We start from the raw sequence: 12,982 nt of genomic DNA, 5'->3' as shown, positions 1-12,982 counted from the left end.
GAACCAGATTCATCCCCTCTGAATCTGAGCTTTCACCAGCACTATCTCAGAAATCTTAGAATATTATTATATCGTAAGATTCCCATAATTATTCTAAAGTTCTTCATTCTTCTTCATTTTAGAAATTGTTTTCTTTTTGCATTATTTTTAAAATGATAGTCTCTGCTTCGTTTCTTTTTTATTTTATTTTTAACATGGTATAATTTTTTTTTTTATTACAGCTTATATTGCTATTATGTTTAAAATCTTAAATATTAAAAATAAAAAAACAGTGCATTAAAATTTATATTTTCCTTCTTTTTCGCATAGAATCAGCACGTGAAAAGAAGTTATAGTACTTATACACACACACAAGAACAAAAATTACCAAATGCAATTTACATTCGTTTTTTTTTTTTTTTTTTTATAATTCAAATGGGTATAATCACTTGCAACTGGCTAAAAATGACAAGACTCACAAATTCCAATGCAGTGTTTTATATCATTTTAACATGTTGGGTTCATGATCTAATTGTACAGATGTTCAAGTCCAGGATGAAATTGCGTCAACTGAAGAAAATAATGAATACTCATAAGCCACAGGACAAATGATTTGATGAACTCAACGACAAATGATTATCAAAGTTGCATTACAACCGGAGCTGAACATGCACGCATTACATTATAGCTACCCATAAGCCATGTTGGCTGTGGAATGGAAGAAAAATCAAACAGTTCTCGTAACATATATGGTTGTCGCCTTGTATTAGTCCTGGTAAGGTTTCCAGACAGAAAGAGCAAACATTACTCTGCCCTTCCATCCCTGCAGCATCCAGTGGCCATCCACATCGACAACAAAATCCTGATGGTAATTTGATTCCGCTTTGGTCCTGACTTTCTTCACGAGCTCTTGATCTAACGGGAGCTGCCTGAAGCCAGCTCTCTGATTCCTTGCCTGCCACTGCTTATATGTCTCTGGCCTTTCCACCCTCTCTATCCCTTCGCATGCAATGGCATTCAGCGCATCCTTTCCAACTATTTCCCTTTCAAAGAGCATTCTCTCAGCATCTTCGCGAGGTACAGTGGCATCAAAAATATCAAACATTGCTGAGAAATGGAACAGTGCCTCCCGGAATCTTGCGAGAAAGAATGGTGCATTGTAAGTACCATTAGAAATCCCATGGATGAATACATCTGGATTAATTCTCTTGATCAAGTTCAAGACAGCATCTCTCGGGCTGCTGTCCACTACTGTGTCATCAGGTAGATTCTTCATTCGGTGCACACAGTTAACAACTGTCACCTCATCTCTGTCAATCTTAAAATCTTCTAATCGGATAGTTTCCCATTTCTGTGCGATGACATTGTACTCAAATGGGACATTAAACCTTTCACAGTAACTTTTCAAGCGATTCCCTGTCTCCTCAACCCTTTCCGCCGGCCTAAATCCCGGTTGAGGTAGTTCAATGCCCGTGATACGAAGCATGGGAGGTCCAGTGGGCCGACTAGAGAGAATCTGAATAAGGCAAGGCCACTGAAAACCATAGCAGATGCCAAAATCAATGATGTGAAGCCTTGTTGCTTTCTCTGCTAGTTTTCTAATCGTCTGGTTCGCGAAAAGATATGACATCCTGATAAAGGGCCACGCCGAAAGAGACATCTGGTAAGCTTTTAGAATATCTGCTGCAGATGTCCGGCAACTTATGTGTGTATGCATTGGTGTGTGAGCGCCAAGAAGGCGTGCCTCGAGGGCGTCAGCAAAGTAATGAGCCAATCTTTGAGTTCCATCACCAAAAGCAGAAGAGTGCCGCCTAATCTGCTTTAGTTGTTCATTTGCAGTCCTTTGGTCATTGCTAGCCACAGCCTGTGCACATAGAGTTAGAAGACCCGGCAAATCTACAACCTCTTTTCTTTTGTCACCCCTTTTCCTTCCGCGTGTTGTTCCACCAGTAGACCATTTTGATTGCCCATTCTGCTGCAGTTTTCTGCTTGATCCATTTTCTGACTCTCGGTAAGAAGAATATGGTTCGGATTCATCTTTCTTGGGCTCGCAGTGGCTGAGCAATACTTCATCAAACCTCTCTAATTTCACATCAGACACTGCAAGAGAAACCGCTGAAAGCTTGCTCCTCCTCCCTTGTTCAAGATAATCGCTATCCTCGCGCTGATCATTTTTCCTTCCTCTTGATCCATAAGATGAATGGTGCCTCCCGTCGTCTGCTGAGCTCAAGAGAACCCCCTCTCCGTGCTTTGATAGGCTGACCTTCGGGGCAAAATTAACCCCCTCCCTTTTTAAAAGGGACTCTATCTCACCGTGTAAGTTTGGCACGAGAAGGTTACTTTCTGGTGAATCAAGCAAACAGTTGGAAGTACTAAAGCTGTGATCACTGCTACTGCTGCCGCTGCTGCTACTGGTGTAATGAACATCTGGGCTATCGATGTTTTGCCCCAAACAAGGCAGGACATGGTTCGGCGAAGGAGGGTACTTCTGACCAAGGACATCATAAAAGGACTTTTCAGCAGCTTGGAGAGCCAAGCAGTCCTGTAACATGCAGGTCTTCCCTTCCAAGTCCTCTTCCATGAGAATCTCACTTATGTATTTGAGAACAGCATTGGAGAAGTCACTGCTGTCCGGAGAGTCTCCATCTGAGTTTAAATTGTCACCAGCAGGAGGATGAGGATTGGTTTCAAGGAAAGGTGGATGATGATTTGTGGAGTTATGTTTCAGTTTGAATGCATTAGCAAGATTCTGATTCGAACAGGATGAAGCTGGAAATTTGAACCCATCCATGGATCCTGGAAATCCCTCAAAAATGGCATCCATACAAACCTTTATGAGAGGATATATCTAATGGGAAGTTTATGATGAAGAATTTAAGTTTTGAGTCAAGAAATGAAATAAAATGCTGCGATTTTTATGGCGGGATATATCTCAGAAACTCAAGAACAAGACCGGAAATTTATGCAAGAGTACAAAATCAAGCACAAATAATTGACAGATTGAAGAGAATATTAATTGAATCAAAGAAGAATGAAGGGCACCTCAATCAAACCTCGGCATGTTCTCGAAGTTGAGTTTTCACTGGTATGTGATTAGCATTAATGCCCTAATCCTATATAATAAAAAAAAAAGAGCTATAACTTAAAAGTTTTGATGAACTTTCCGAGAAAGTCAGTTACGCCGAGCCACAGTCGGCCGCCAATCAATACACACCGTTTTGAGACTGGTGATCCCAGTTACATTGAAGGGCTTTGGGAACATAATGTTATGTGTATTATTAATTGTGTTATATTATGTTTTAACTTTTCAACACAAACAACAGCTAGCCTTGGTCCTCAAGTCATTTGACCAGATGTACGTGACAGATTATGGCATTATCTATAGAAGTGCCGTGGGGCTTTGTCATTCTTGTTCCGATCATGAGTCAATTATTATTTTCACCTTTTTTTTTTTCAATTTCATCGTAGAAGTTGACTAGTCCTCCTCTGAATAGCATATCTTACTTGCATTCCAAAAATTTTCACGGCATGGCCCACACGAGACCGTCCGATGAAATCACGCCATGTGTTGTATTAGTGGCGTGCTTAGGATTTAAATTCACTTTTTTTAATGGGACATAAAGAATTTGATTTTCCCAGGTGTTTTTATTTTCTTTTTTATTTACATACTCAATTACAGTGATTTTAGTGGCGAAAAAATAATTTTAAACCTATCTTAAGATTATTTAAATCCAGGAGTTATACGTAAAATCTTTTATTAAAAAAAAGTAAAAATTTTTAGATGATACTTAAAAAATTATTTTTTAAACAAAAATTAGGACCAGCAGGGACAGTGCGTGTCGTTGATAAATCATTGATCCATTGGAATATATTTGTTTCAATTTTATTAAACGACCCTACTAATAACGTGATAGTCAGAATGCTGAAGCATATGGATAATATAATGCAGCTGTTCTATTCTACCTAAGTGTTTCTCTCTCTACCCGCATAATTAGAATCTGCAAGACCATTAATTTGCATATGGGATAATTGATGAGACTTTTTGTGTTGGTTCAAAAGTTAGAAATTTATACAAGTATAAACTTCAACGAGACAGATACAGCAATAATTAGAATATTCATGCATGTGCAATATATATAAACAAATAAAAAAGAGACGATCTCCAATGAAACTCCTGCGAGCTGTGATCTGACCTAAAACCCACCATTGATAATTATATATATCAAGTTTGTTGAAAGCCTCCAAGCAAGGAAAATTGGCCACAAATGATTATTTGATGACTTGGGGCTTAGAAGATCCAGCAGTCAAAAGCGAACCCGTTGCTGGTTATTTATATATATATATATATCATAATGCATATCAGTCAAAAAGAAATTGAAAAACCATAATGCTAGGAGATATGTCATAAACGACGATAAGCACATTCATGCATCATTCATCTGAAATGGAACTTTCCCTTGCATTCTCTTGAGGGCTTTGAACAACAATATAATTAGATTGCCCCCACTAAAAAACAGGATTTTGTTGTCAGTCCCTCTGACTTTATGTATCTTTACTCTTTTTTTTCTTCATTCTTTTACTAACAATATAATATGACGATAAGGTCGTGTAGTGAATTCAAGAACTAGGAAAAAAAAAAATGTAGGAGTAGTGATTTGACAAAGTTAAAAAATTTCAGTAATGGGAAGAGCCAATCTGGCACGAGCATGAAGATTTGAAAAAGAAAAAACTTTGATGGCTGCGTTCTCTAAAAGTACAAGGTTTCGTTCTGTAGTCAATGATAACAAAGGGGGTTCAATGTATACATAATTATAAGCTTAAGGTAAACTACCTTAGAATATACCGTTTCCACTCTGCCACAACACTGTATCATTGATGGATTTCATTATTTAACTCTCTGTGTTATTACAGAATTCAGTAAATTTTGTAACCATGAGAGTTAAAAGGGCATTTTTTTCATTTTTGTATTTAAATTCAATACATATGTCATTTACTCATTTTAACTCCCAATTGTTGGCCTGAATGCTTGAAAATTTAAAGTTACGGAGAATTACACGAATTCATGATATAGTGTAACCTTGGAGTTGCAGGAGTACAGAAAGGACTAGGCTCCTCCAAGTTGCAAAGATAATCTAAAGATGAAAACTTGGAATCTGAGAGTGGTTGATCATCACCTGTAAATTGGTAGTAACTTGTAAAGTTTCAATTTTGTGAATCCTGAACAGGTTTCCAGAACGAAAGAGCATAAAGTATTTTCCCCTTCCATCCCTGCAGCATCCACTGCCCATTCTCATCAGCATCGAAGTCCTTGTGATAATCCATTTTCACCATTTTCTTCACTCTCCTCAAAAGCTCTTGATCCACTGGAAGCTGTCTGAACCCAGCTCTCAAATTTCTAGATTGCCATTGCCTGTAAGTCTCAGGATTATCAATTCTCTCTAGTCCCTCACAAGCTAGCACATTCATAGCATGTCTACCAAATACCTCTCTTTCATAAATCAGCCTCCCTTGATCTTCAGTAGGTACAGTAGCCTCTAACATATCAAATAAAGCAGAGAAATGGAACATAGCCTCCTTAAATCTTGACACAAAAAATGGAGAATTATATGTCCCATTAGCAACTCCATGCACAAATAAATCCGGGTTAATTCTCTTGATCAATCTTAAGACAGCATCCCGCAAGCTGTCCTTCACTTGTGTGTCATCAGGGAGGTAATTTAACCGGTACATGCAAGTAACAACAGTCACCTCATCTCTATCAATCTTGAGATCGTCAAGTTTGATAGTTTCCCATTTCTGTGCTATCGCACTGTACTCAAATGGGACATTACATCTCTCAGCAGCCTTCTTTAAACGATGACCGGTTTCTTCAACTCTTTCCGCTGGCCGGAAACCTGGTTCAGGGAGTTCAATTCCTGTTATTCGAATCTTCGGAGGCCCTCCCGGCCTAAATGATTGGCGCTGGATGAAGCATGGCCATTGAAAGCCATAAGAAATTCCAAAATCAATGATGTGAACCTTTGTTGCTTTCTCTGTTGTTTTGCCAATCATCCTATTCGTCAAGAAATTGGATGCCTTCCTGAACGGGCTTGCTGAAATGTACACAATGTAAGCTTTTAAGACATCGGCAACTGATGTCTTGCTAATAAATGCTGGCGAAAAATATGGTGTCCGGGTACCCGACAGGCGAGCCTCGAGGCCATTGGCAAAATAATGAGCCAGCCTTTGAGTTCCATCACCATCTGGGGAAGAATGCTGCCTTATCTGCTTTAATAGCTCGATGGCAACCCTATGGTCATTGCTTACCGCAGCTTGCGCGCATTGAGTTAAAAGACTCGACAAATCTACTACTTCACTTGTATTGTCTTGCCTCATCATACGCAGTATTCTGCTATTTGACCCTTTAATCTTCGTTTTGTCACATGGCAAATTCCGAGCAGCTCTATTGCCTGCAGCTTCAAAAAGAGGACATTGTACTGAGTCATAGCTCCCGCCCTTAGGAATCATCACCTCAACGAACATATCAGATCGTTCAGCTTCTTCAAGCAAAGGCACCAGCTGCTTGTTGCTTCTGCCTTCATCCAAGAAATCTCTATCATCAATCTGATGAATTTTTCTTCCCCTCGAACCTTTTAATGAGTAGTGCCTTACCTCTTCATCTGATGCGTTGTTAGTAGCATCACAGCTATTGTTGTTATCAATACTGCTACTACAATCGATGTCATCATCCGGGCTGTTGCCATTTGGATTGAAACAATGAGAATACTGGTTAGGAGATGGCGGATATTGCTGGCCAAGAACATCATAGAAGGATTTTTCAGTAGCTTGGAGGGCTAAGCAATCCTGCAACATGCAGGTATTAGAGGCTACGTCTTCCTCCATAAGTATATCATTTATATACTTGAAAACAGCATAAGAAAAGTTAACATTCTCAAAGTTGTATCGAGAGGCTCCATCCGAGCTTGAAGCCAAAGATGGAGCTGAGTTAATAGAAAGGTGATGATCAGTTGGATGATCCATGAACTCATTCATTGCTGAGTGATCAGATTCATGATTTGAACAGGCCCGAATTGAGCCCCGGCCAAATTCAAATCCATTCATGGACCTAATCGAAATATAATATTGAAATGTTTGGCTGAGAAGCTGTGCAACTTATGATAAAACCTGAACTAAATATGTAATTAAAATTTGATGCATAGGCTTTGACTGGCCAGTTTACATCTTTGTTTTTGTCTTTAAATTAAACCTGGAGAAGAAGAAATGGCCAGGAAAGTGGATTGAAGGCAAGACAGTATAATTATTGCACCGGTACAGTGTCAACTTTATATCAAGCAATGAAATTTCCCGGACGGTACCATTTAAAATATAAAACTTGCCGCCGCCGCCTTATTATATTCAGCAAATCACTTTCAACCATTTTCGGACCTTATTTTATTCAGCAGATCTCTTTCCACTGTTCTCGAATGTGTAATGTCATCATGTTGAAGTCAAATGAGAGCCACATACCATCATTTGCTAATGGCTAAGAGCAATCTGATTATCTTAACAAAGCCGTTATATCCAGGCAAGGTAAACGGTCGGTTACTAGCTTAAAATATTGCGATTTTGAACATAGCAGTTGGGTTCTAACTGCTTCAGCATTCAAAAGGGAATTGGTAGCTCCTAATTAACGGTCGATCAATTTTTCTTCTTTTTCTTTTTTAATAAAAATGTATTCAATCTGTTCTGTTCAATAGAAAAAACCGGGGGAAAAAAAATGCCAAGAGTATCGTCATAGTGGCCCAAATTCATGTCACCTCTAATGGAAATGGAGCTTTCCTCCAAAGCCTTAATTACACGAAGTTACATTACAAAGGCCCGAGTTGTTTGATGCATTCATGGCTGTTCAGAATCCAATCCTATCCGCTCAATTTATCTGATCCGTAAAAATTCGATTCGTAAAAATCCGATTGGTGGATTGATGGATTGGATTGGATTGAAAAATTGAGAATCCGTAGTCAGTGGATTAGATATGAATTTACTTCTTTGAATCCGTAAAAATCCGCGAATTCGTAAAAAAAATTAAAAAATATATTAATTTAATAAGAAGTAAACTTGTAAATATGATATTATACTTACTAATAAATAAATAGGTTAAAATATAGTTACATTAAAACTATATTATGTCTTATTCGATAATAATATAAAATAAAAATAATTAAATAAAAAATATAACTTCCCAAGTAGTTAATTTTTATGTACTGATCTAAATAAATGAGATTTTTTTTTATTTTAGTGTGTTATATTTTAAAACTTTGAATGTATTTTCTAGCTTTATTTAAACAATTTATTTATTTAAATATTATTTAATTTTAAATTTAATCAGTAGTAAAATTATTTTTATATTAATTTTTTTATTTAGTTAGTTCATGAATAGGACACGATTAAAAAATTTTAGCTCAAAAGTCAATCCGCAAAATGGTGGATTGGAAATGAATTAAGTCAAATCCGCAGACGCATCAATTGAATGTGGATTGAATTTCACTAATACATAGATTGAATTGGATTAAAAATTTATAATCTACAAAATCATAAATTGAATATAAATTGATGTGCAATCTGTAAAATTCGATCCGCGAACATCTCTAAATGCATTATTCTTAAATTGACTGTCGCATAATTTGGGATTTAACGTTGTGAGGAGTAAATATTTCGACATCATGAAATGATATATTAATCGTAGTTTAATCCCCAGGTCCCGGAAAGAAAGAAGTGATAACAAATGAGAAACCTTTATTAAATCAAAAAAGAATTCACCTCTTCCATCACTGTGACATCCGCTGATTATCATTCACTGGGTAGCGGCTAAACCATGAGCAGATTTCATAGACAGAAAAGTCTCACTCACATTAGCAGTACTGGAACTCTCAATGAACTTTTGATTCAAACACAAAGGTGAGATGAAAAGCAGACATAAACCAATCAAAAGCAGTGCACATAAGTTTAGAAGTAATGATGAACATAACAGCAAAAAGAAATAATGAAATTTCAAATTTCACTTTCATTATTACTGATAGAACCAAAACACAACTAATGTAACTAAAGGAAATATTTACAGAAACAAAAAGATGAGGTCTACACTGGAGTACCATCACAAACAGCCCCTGCAACAGAACTTAGGGGATTGGAGAATGTCCCCAAGCTTTTCTCTACCACATGAAGTTTCTAAACCTATAATTGTCTACCACCAACATCATCAAGATAACCATACTTTGCAGAGTGACCAACAAGCTTTAACCATACTACAGTAATTGCACGATCATCTGCTGGTTTTTTTTTTTATTCACTGATGATAAACACCAGGTCAGGAATCTGAAATCACAACAAAACCACAAACAGTTAGCTGTGTTCTAGATTTCTGCATTAGTCAATTTTCTAGAACCAAGCTTGTATTGCTGCATATACTTTAGCTTTGTTCTAGATTTCTCCATTAATCAATTGTCTAAAACCAAGCTTATATTGCTATATATACTATGATTATTCTAATTTTCATACATACATGCATAATGAAATACGTACATGGACATCTCATATATTTGAATGTACGTGAAAGAGAAAGCAGGAGAGAATAAAAATGAACTTGTTGGGGATAATACCTTCATCCACTTCCCAGGTTATTCTTTCCTGACTGGTCCAGGAAAAATATCATACCTCCCAATCACAACTCCGGCGCAGGTACCCAACAAGAGGAAGCAAAAACAATTCTCCCCTTCCATCCCTGCAGCATCCAGTTGTTGTCTTGATCAATTACAAAGTCCTTGTGGTACCAAGCCTTCAACTTACCCATAAGTTTCTCCATCAGCTCCTGGTTCAGTGGCAGCTGCTTAAACCCAGCCCTTATGGTCCGCGCCTGCCACTGCTTGTATGTCTCAGGCCTCTCAACCCTCTCCAAGCCCTCGCAGGCAATAACATTCATTGCCTCTCGCCCATAAACTTCTCTTTCAAACATCAACCTCTCTGGATCTTCACGGGGCATGGTAGTATCAAACATATCAAACAGGGAAGAGAAGTGAAAGATTGCTTCACGAAATCTTGTGACAAAAAAAGGAGCATTGTAGGACCCATTGACAATAGAATTGACAAAAATATCAGGCTTTATCTTCCTGATTAGCTTCAAGACGGAATTCCTCGGACAGTTCACATCCACAGTCTCATCAAGGAGGTTCTTAAACCTGAACAAAGAGTTCACAGCAAGCACCTCATCTGGGTTTATCTTCAGGTCCTCAATTTGGATTGTTTCCCAGTTCTGCGAGGCTATGCAATTGTACTCAAATGGAACATTAAACCGCTGACAATACTTTGCCAAACGACGACCAGTCTCCTCAATTCTTTCTGCTGGCCGAAAACCAGGTTGGGGAAGCTCTATCCCAGTTATTCGTAGCCTGGGAGGGCCACCGGTTCTCATTGAGAGAAATTGAATGAGCATCGGCCATTGGAATCCATACCGGATACCAAAATCTACAATGTGAAGAGTTGATGCTTTTTCAGACACTTTCATAATCATTTTGATGGTAAACATAATGGCTAACTTCTTAAATGGGCAGGCAGAAAGATAAACTTTATAAGCTTTCAACATATCAGCAGCAGATTTCCTAGGAGCGAGGGACATCAAGAAACTTTTAGTTCCTGTTCCACTGCCAGCCATGCGTGCTTCAAGGCCATTGGCAAACCAATGTGCCAGCCTCTGAGATCCATCGCCGGTCAGGGAAGAGTGTTGCCTAATCTGCTTAAGTAGCTCATTAGCAGTCCTGTAGTCATTAGAGGAAACAGCTTGTGCACAGAGAATAAGTAGAGTCCTCAAATCCACAGTATCCTTCCTCTTCCCCTGCTTCCTGGAGCGAGATTTCTCACCAGATCCATTTGATTGTCCCTTTTGCAGCAAGCTGTCTTCACCTTGACCCTTAGTACACATTATAGGCTTACCATTTGAATCAACATGAAGCAGCAACACCTTATCAAACATATCAGATAATTCACTCTCTTCCGTGTAAAGAGCCGATTGCTTATTACTCCTCTCTTCATCTAAATCCACATCTTCCCGCTGGTGGTTCTTTCTACCCCTTGACCCTTCAGGCGAGTTCTCCCTCTCTTCCTTCTCCACCTTGACCACCACTCTGGAAGTGTCTTCCTTTTGTTCTGTAGAGAAACCGTAGCTTTCCAAATCAATAATTAGTTGATTACCAGTAGGAAGGAACTTGCTAGCTTCCTCCATTCCTTTCTTGAACTGCAGGACAGACTCCCTATCACTAAGCATGTTCTGAGCCAGAAACTCATTCACAGAACTCATCAACCCAGTGCCAATAGTAGTCATGCTATCTGGTGGGTTGACAGAAAATTGCGAACTCTGCTGCTGTGAATTGGACTTCGAATGGTAATCCTCAGGTAAAGGGTTTCGTAAAAAAGAGCCATTAAATTCTGCAGTATCACCAACCAACAGTGATTCGACAAAATCACTGCCGCCGCTACTGGTGCTACTAACAGCACCAGAATCACTATTAAAATCACTGCTATTATTAGAAAATATATTGCTTTTCTCACCGCTCCCGGAATTCAGGTAGACAGAGGGTTGAGGTTGATTAAGTGATGGAGGATAGTATGGCTGCCGCTCACCAAGTACTTCATACAACGATCTCTCAGTGGCTTGTAAAGCCAACGGATCATAAAACATACACGGCTTCTCCTCCATTTTCTCTTCCATGAGCATCTGGCTTATGTACTTGAGAACTGGGTCTGAAGAATCACTGTCATCCGAGGGAGAGGAAGCCTCTCCTTCCGGACTCCAGCCTGAGGACTGAGCAAAGGAGCTTCCATCCGGGCTCAAACTCGTAGAGGCGCCCAAAGATTCTAAGTCTGGACTCGCAGTTGAGGATGGAGTGATGATACCAGGATCAGGATTAAGGGGATTAAAAGAGATATCTAAAAAGTTTAGATCAGGTGAGGGAAGAGTGAACTTGAATCCATTTTCAGTATTTGAGTACTGATTTGCATTTGGTACAACGGTTTCATCATCAACTTTGAAACCACTAATGAAATCAGAAAACCGATTGGAATTTGGATCCATGGAAATCGCAACAGCCAAAAGCCTCAACTCTAAAATCTAAGTTCAAAATAAAATAAAGCTAACTCCTTCAAGCTAATTTTGTAACAATTGAAAACAAAGGGGGGGGGGAAAAAGACAACTAAACTAGTAATATGTTGCAAGAATCAAAACAGACCCAGAAAAAGAAACTGAAGCCAGCCAACAACAGAAAAGCAACGAGCTTTTCAAGATATAAGAGGATTAAATCGAACCTGAGAGATCTTACAGACTCTCACCCTGAAAGTGAACATCTATATCATACATGTATATAATATATATAAGCAGCACGGCAAAAGGAGGAATTTTTTTTTTATTTTGGGTATGCAAAGCAAAATAGGAACTTTCTAGGAAGAGAAATTAATTTATTACAAAGCCAGCCAATCCCTTCGTGGCTTATCAATCTCTTCAGTATGCTAACACTTACAGAAGGCTGCGTTTGACTAGTTGTGTTGCAGTGTTGTGTTCTTGAATCTTGATCCAATACAGTAGACAAGATGGAGTTATTGGCCCATCAACGGCACCAAAATATGGAACCCCCGCATGCAATCACGCGGCTGGGATGGGATGGGGAGCATCATCTTTATGTGCTAGGGGCATGGAATGTCAAACGGGGTCCAGTAAGTTACACGTGACAGTTACCTGTTGACTGACAAAACCAGGATTGGTAAACTTGTTGCTTTGTGGACACGGAAAGACTGTCTTAAAATTACATGTGCTGCCAATTGCCCTTGCCAAAAAGTCTTTTTCCTTTTTTGTATTTTTTTCCATCACAGTCAAAGGAAATTGTCATCTTGTTTTATCATTATTATTATTATTATTGTTATTTGTTTATGCATTTTCGCAAACAAATTAATGAATTATCTCCCGCGTACATCGGAACGGTTT

The 12,982-nt window shown here is 38.6% G+C and overlaps 3 protein-coding genes across 3 annotated transcripts; all 3 read right to left on the bottom strand.

The window, feature by feature from the left end:
* Window positions 1–562: 562 nt before the first annotated feature.
* Window positions 563–3,224, bottom strand: LOC18034803 (scarecrow-like protein 30). The gene has a single exon (XM_006424794.2). It carries the CDS (start codon window positions 2,801–2,803, stop codon window positions 746–748), a length of 2,058 nt encoding a protein of 685 aa, XP_006424857.1. The 5' UTR covers window positions 2,804–3,224; the 3' UTR covers window positions 563–745.
* Window positions 3,225–5,181: 1,957 nt separating this feature from the next.
* Window positions 5,182–7,080, bottom strand: LOC18035228 (scarecrow-like protein 9). The gene has a single exon (XM_024179932.1). It carries the CDS (start codon window positions 7,078–7,080, stop codon window positions 5,182–5,184), a length of 1,899 nt encoding a protein of 632 aa, XP_024035700.1.
* Window positions 7,081–8,988: 1,908 nt separating this feature from the next.
* On the bottom strand, window positions 8,989–12,670 carry LOC18034429 (scarecrow-like protein 33). Its single transcript, XM_006424792.2, has 2 exons — window positions 9,615–12,670; window positions 8,989–9,330 (listed from the first exon to the last, which is right to left on the bottom strand). Exon 1 carries the CDS (start codon window positions 12,077–12,079, stop codon window positions 9,677–9,679), a length of 2,403 nt encoding a protein of 800 aa, XP_006424855.1. The 5' UTR covers window positions 12,080–12,670; the 3' UTR covers window positions 8,989–9,330; window positions 9,615–9,676.
* Window positions 12,671–12,982: the final 312 nt, after the last annotated feature.

Source organism: Citrus clementina, unplaced genomic scaffold (assembly GCF_000493195.1).
Source record: "Citrus clementina cultivar Clemenules unplaced genomic scaffold, Citrus_clementina_v1.0 scaffold_8, whole genome shotgun sequence".
Lineage (NCBI taxonomy): Eukaryota > Viridiplantae > Streptophyta > Magnoliopsida > Sapindales > Rutaceae > Citrus > Citrus x clementina.
Note: the sequence above shows the minus strand (reverse complement) of the source record. Positions and strands in the feature narration are given on the sequence as shown.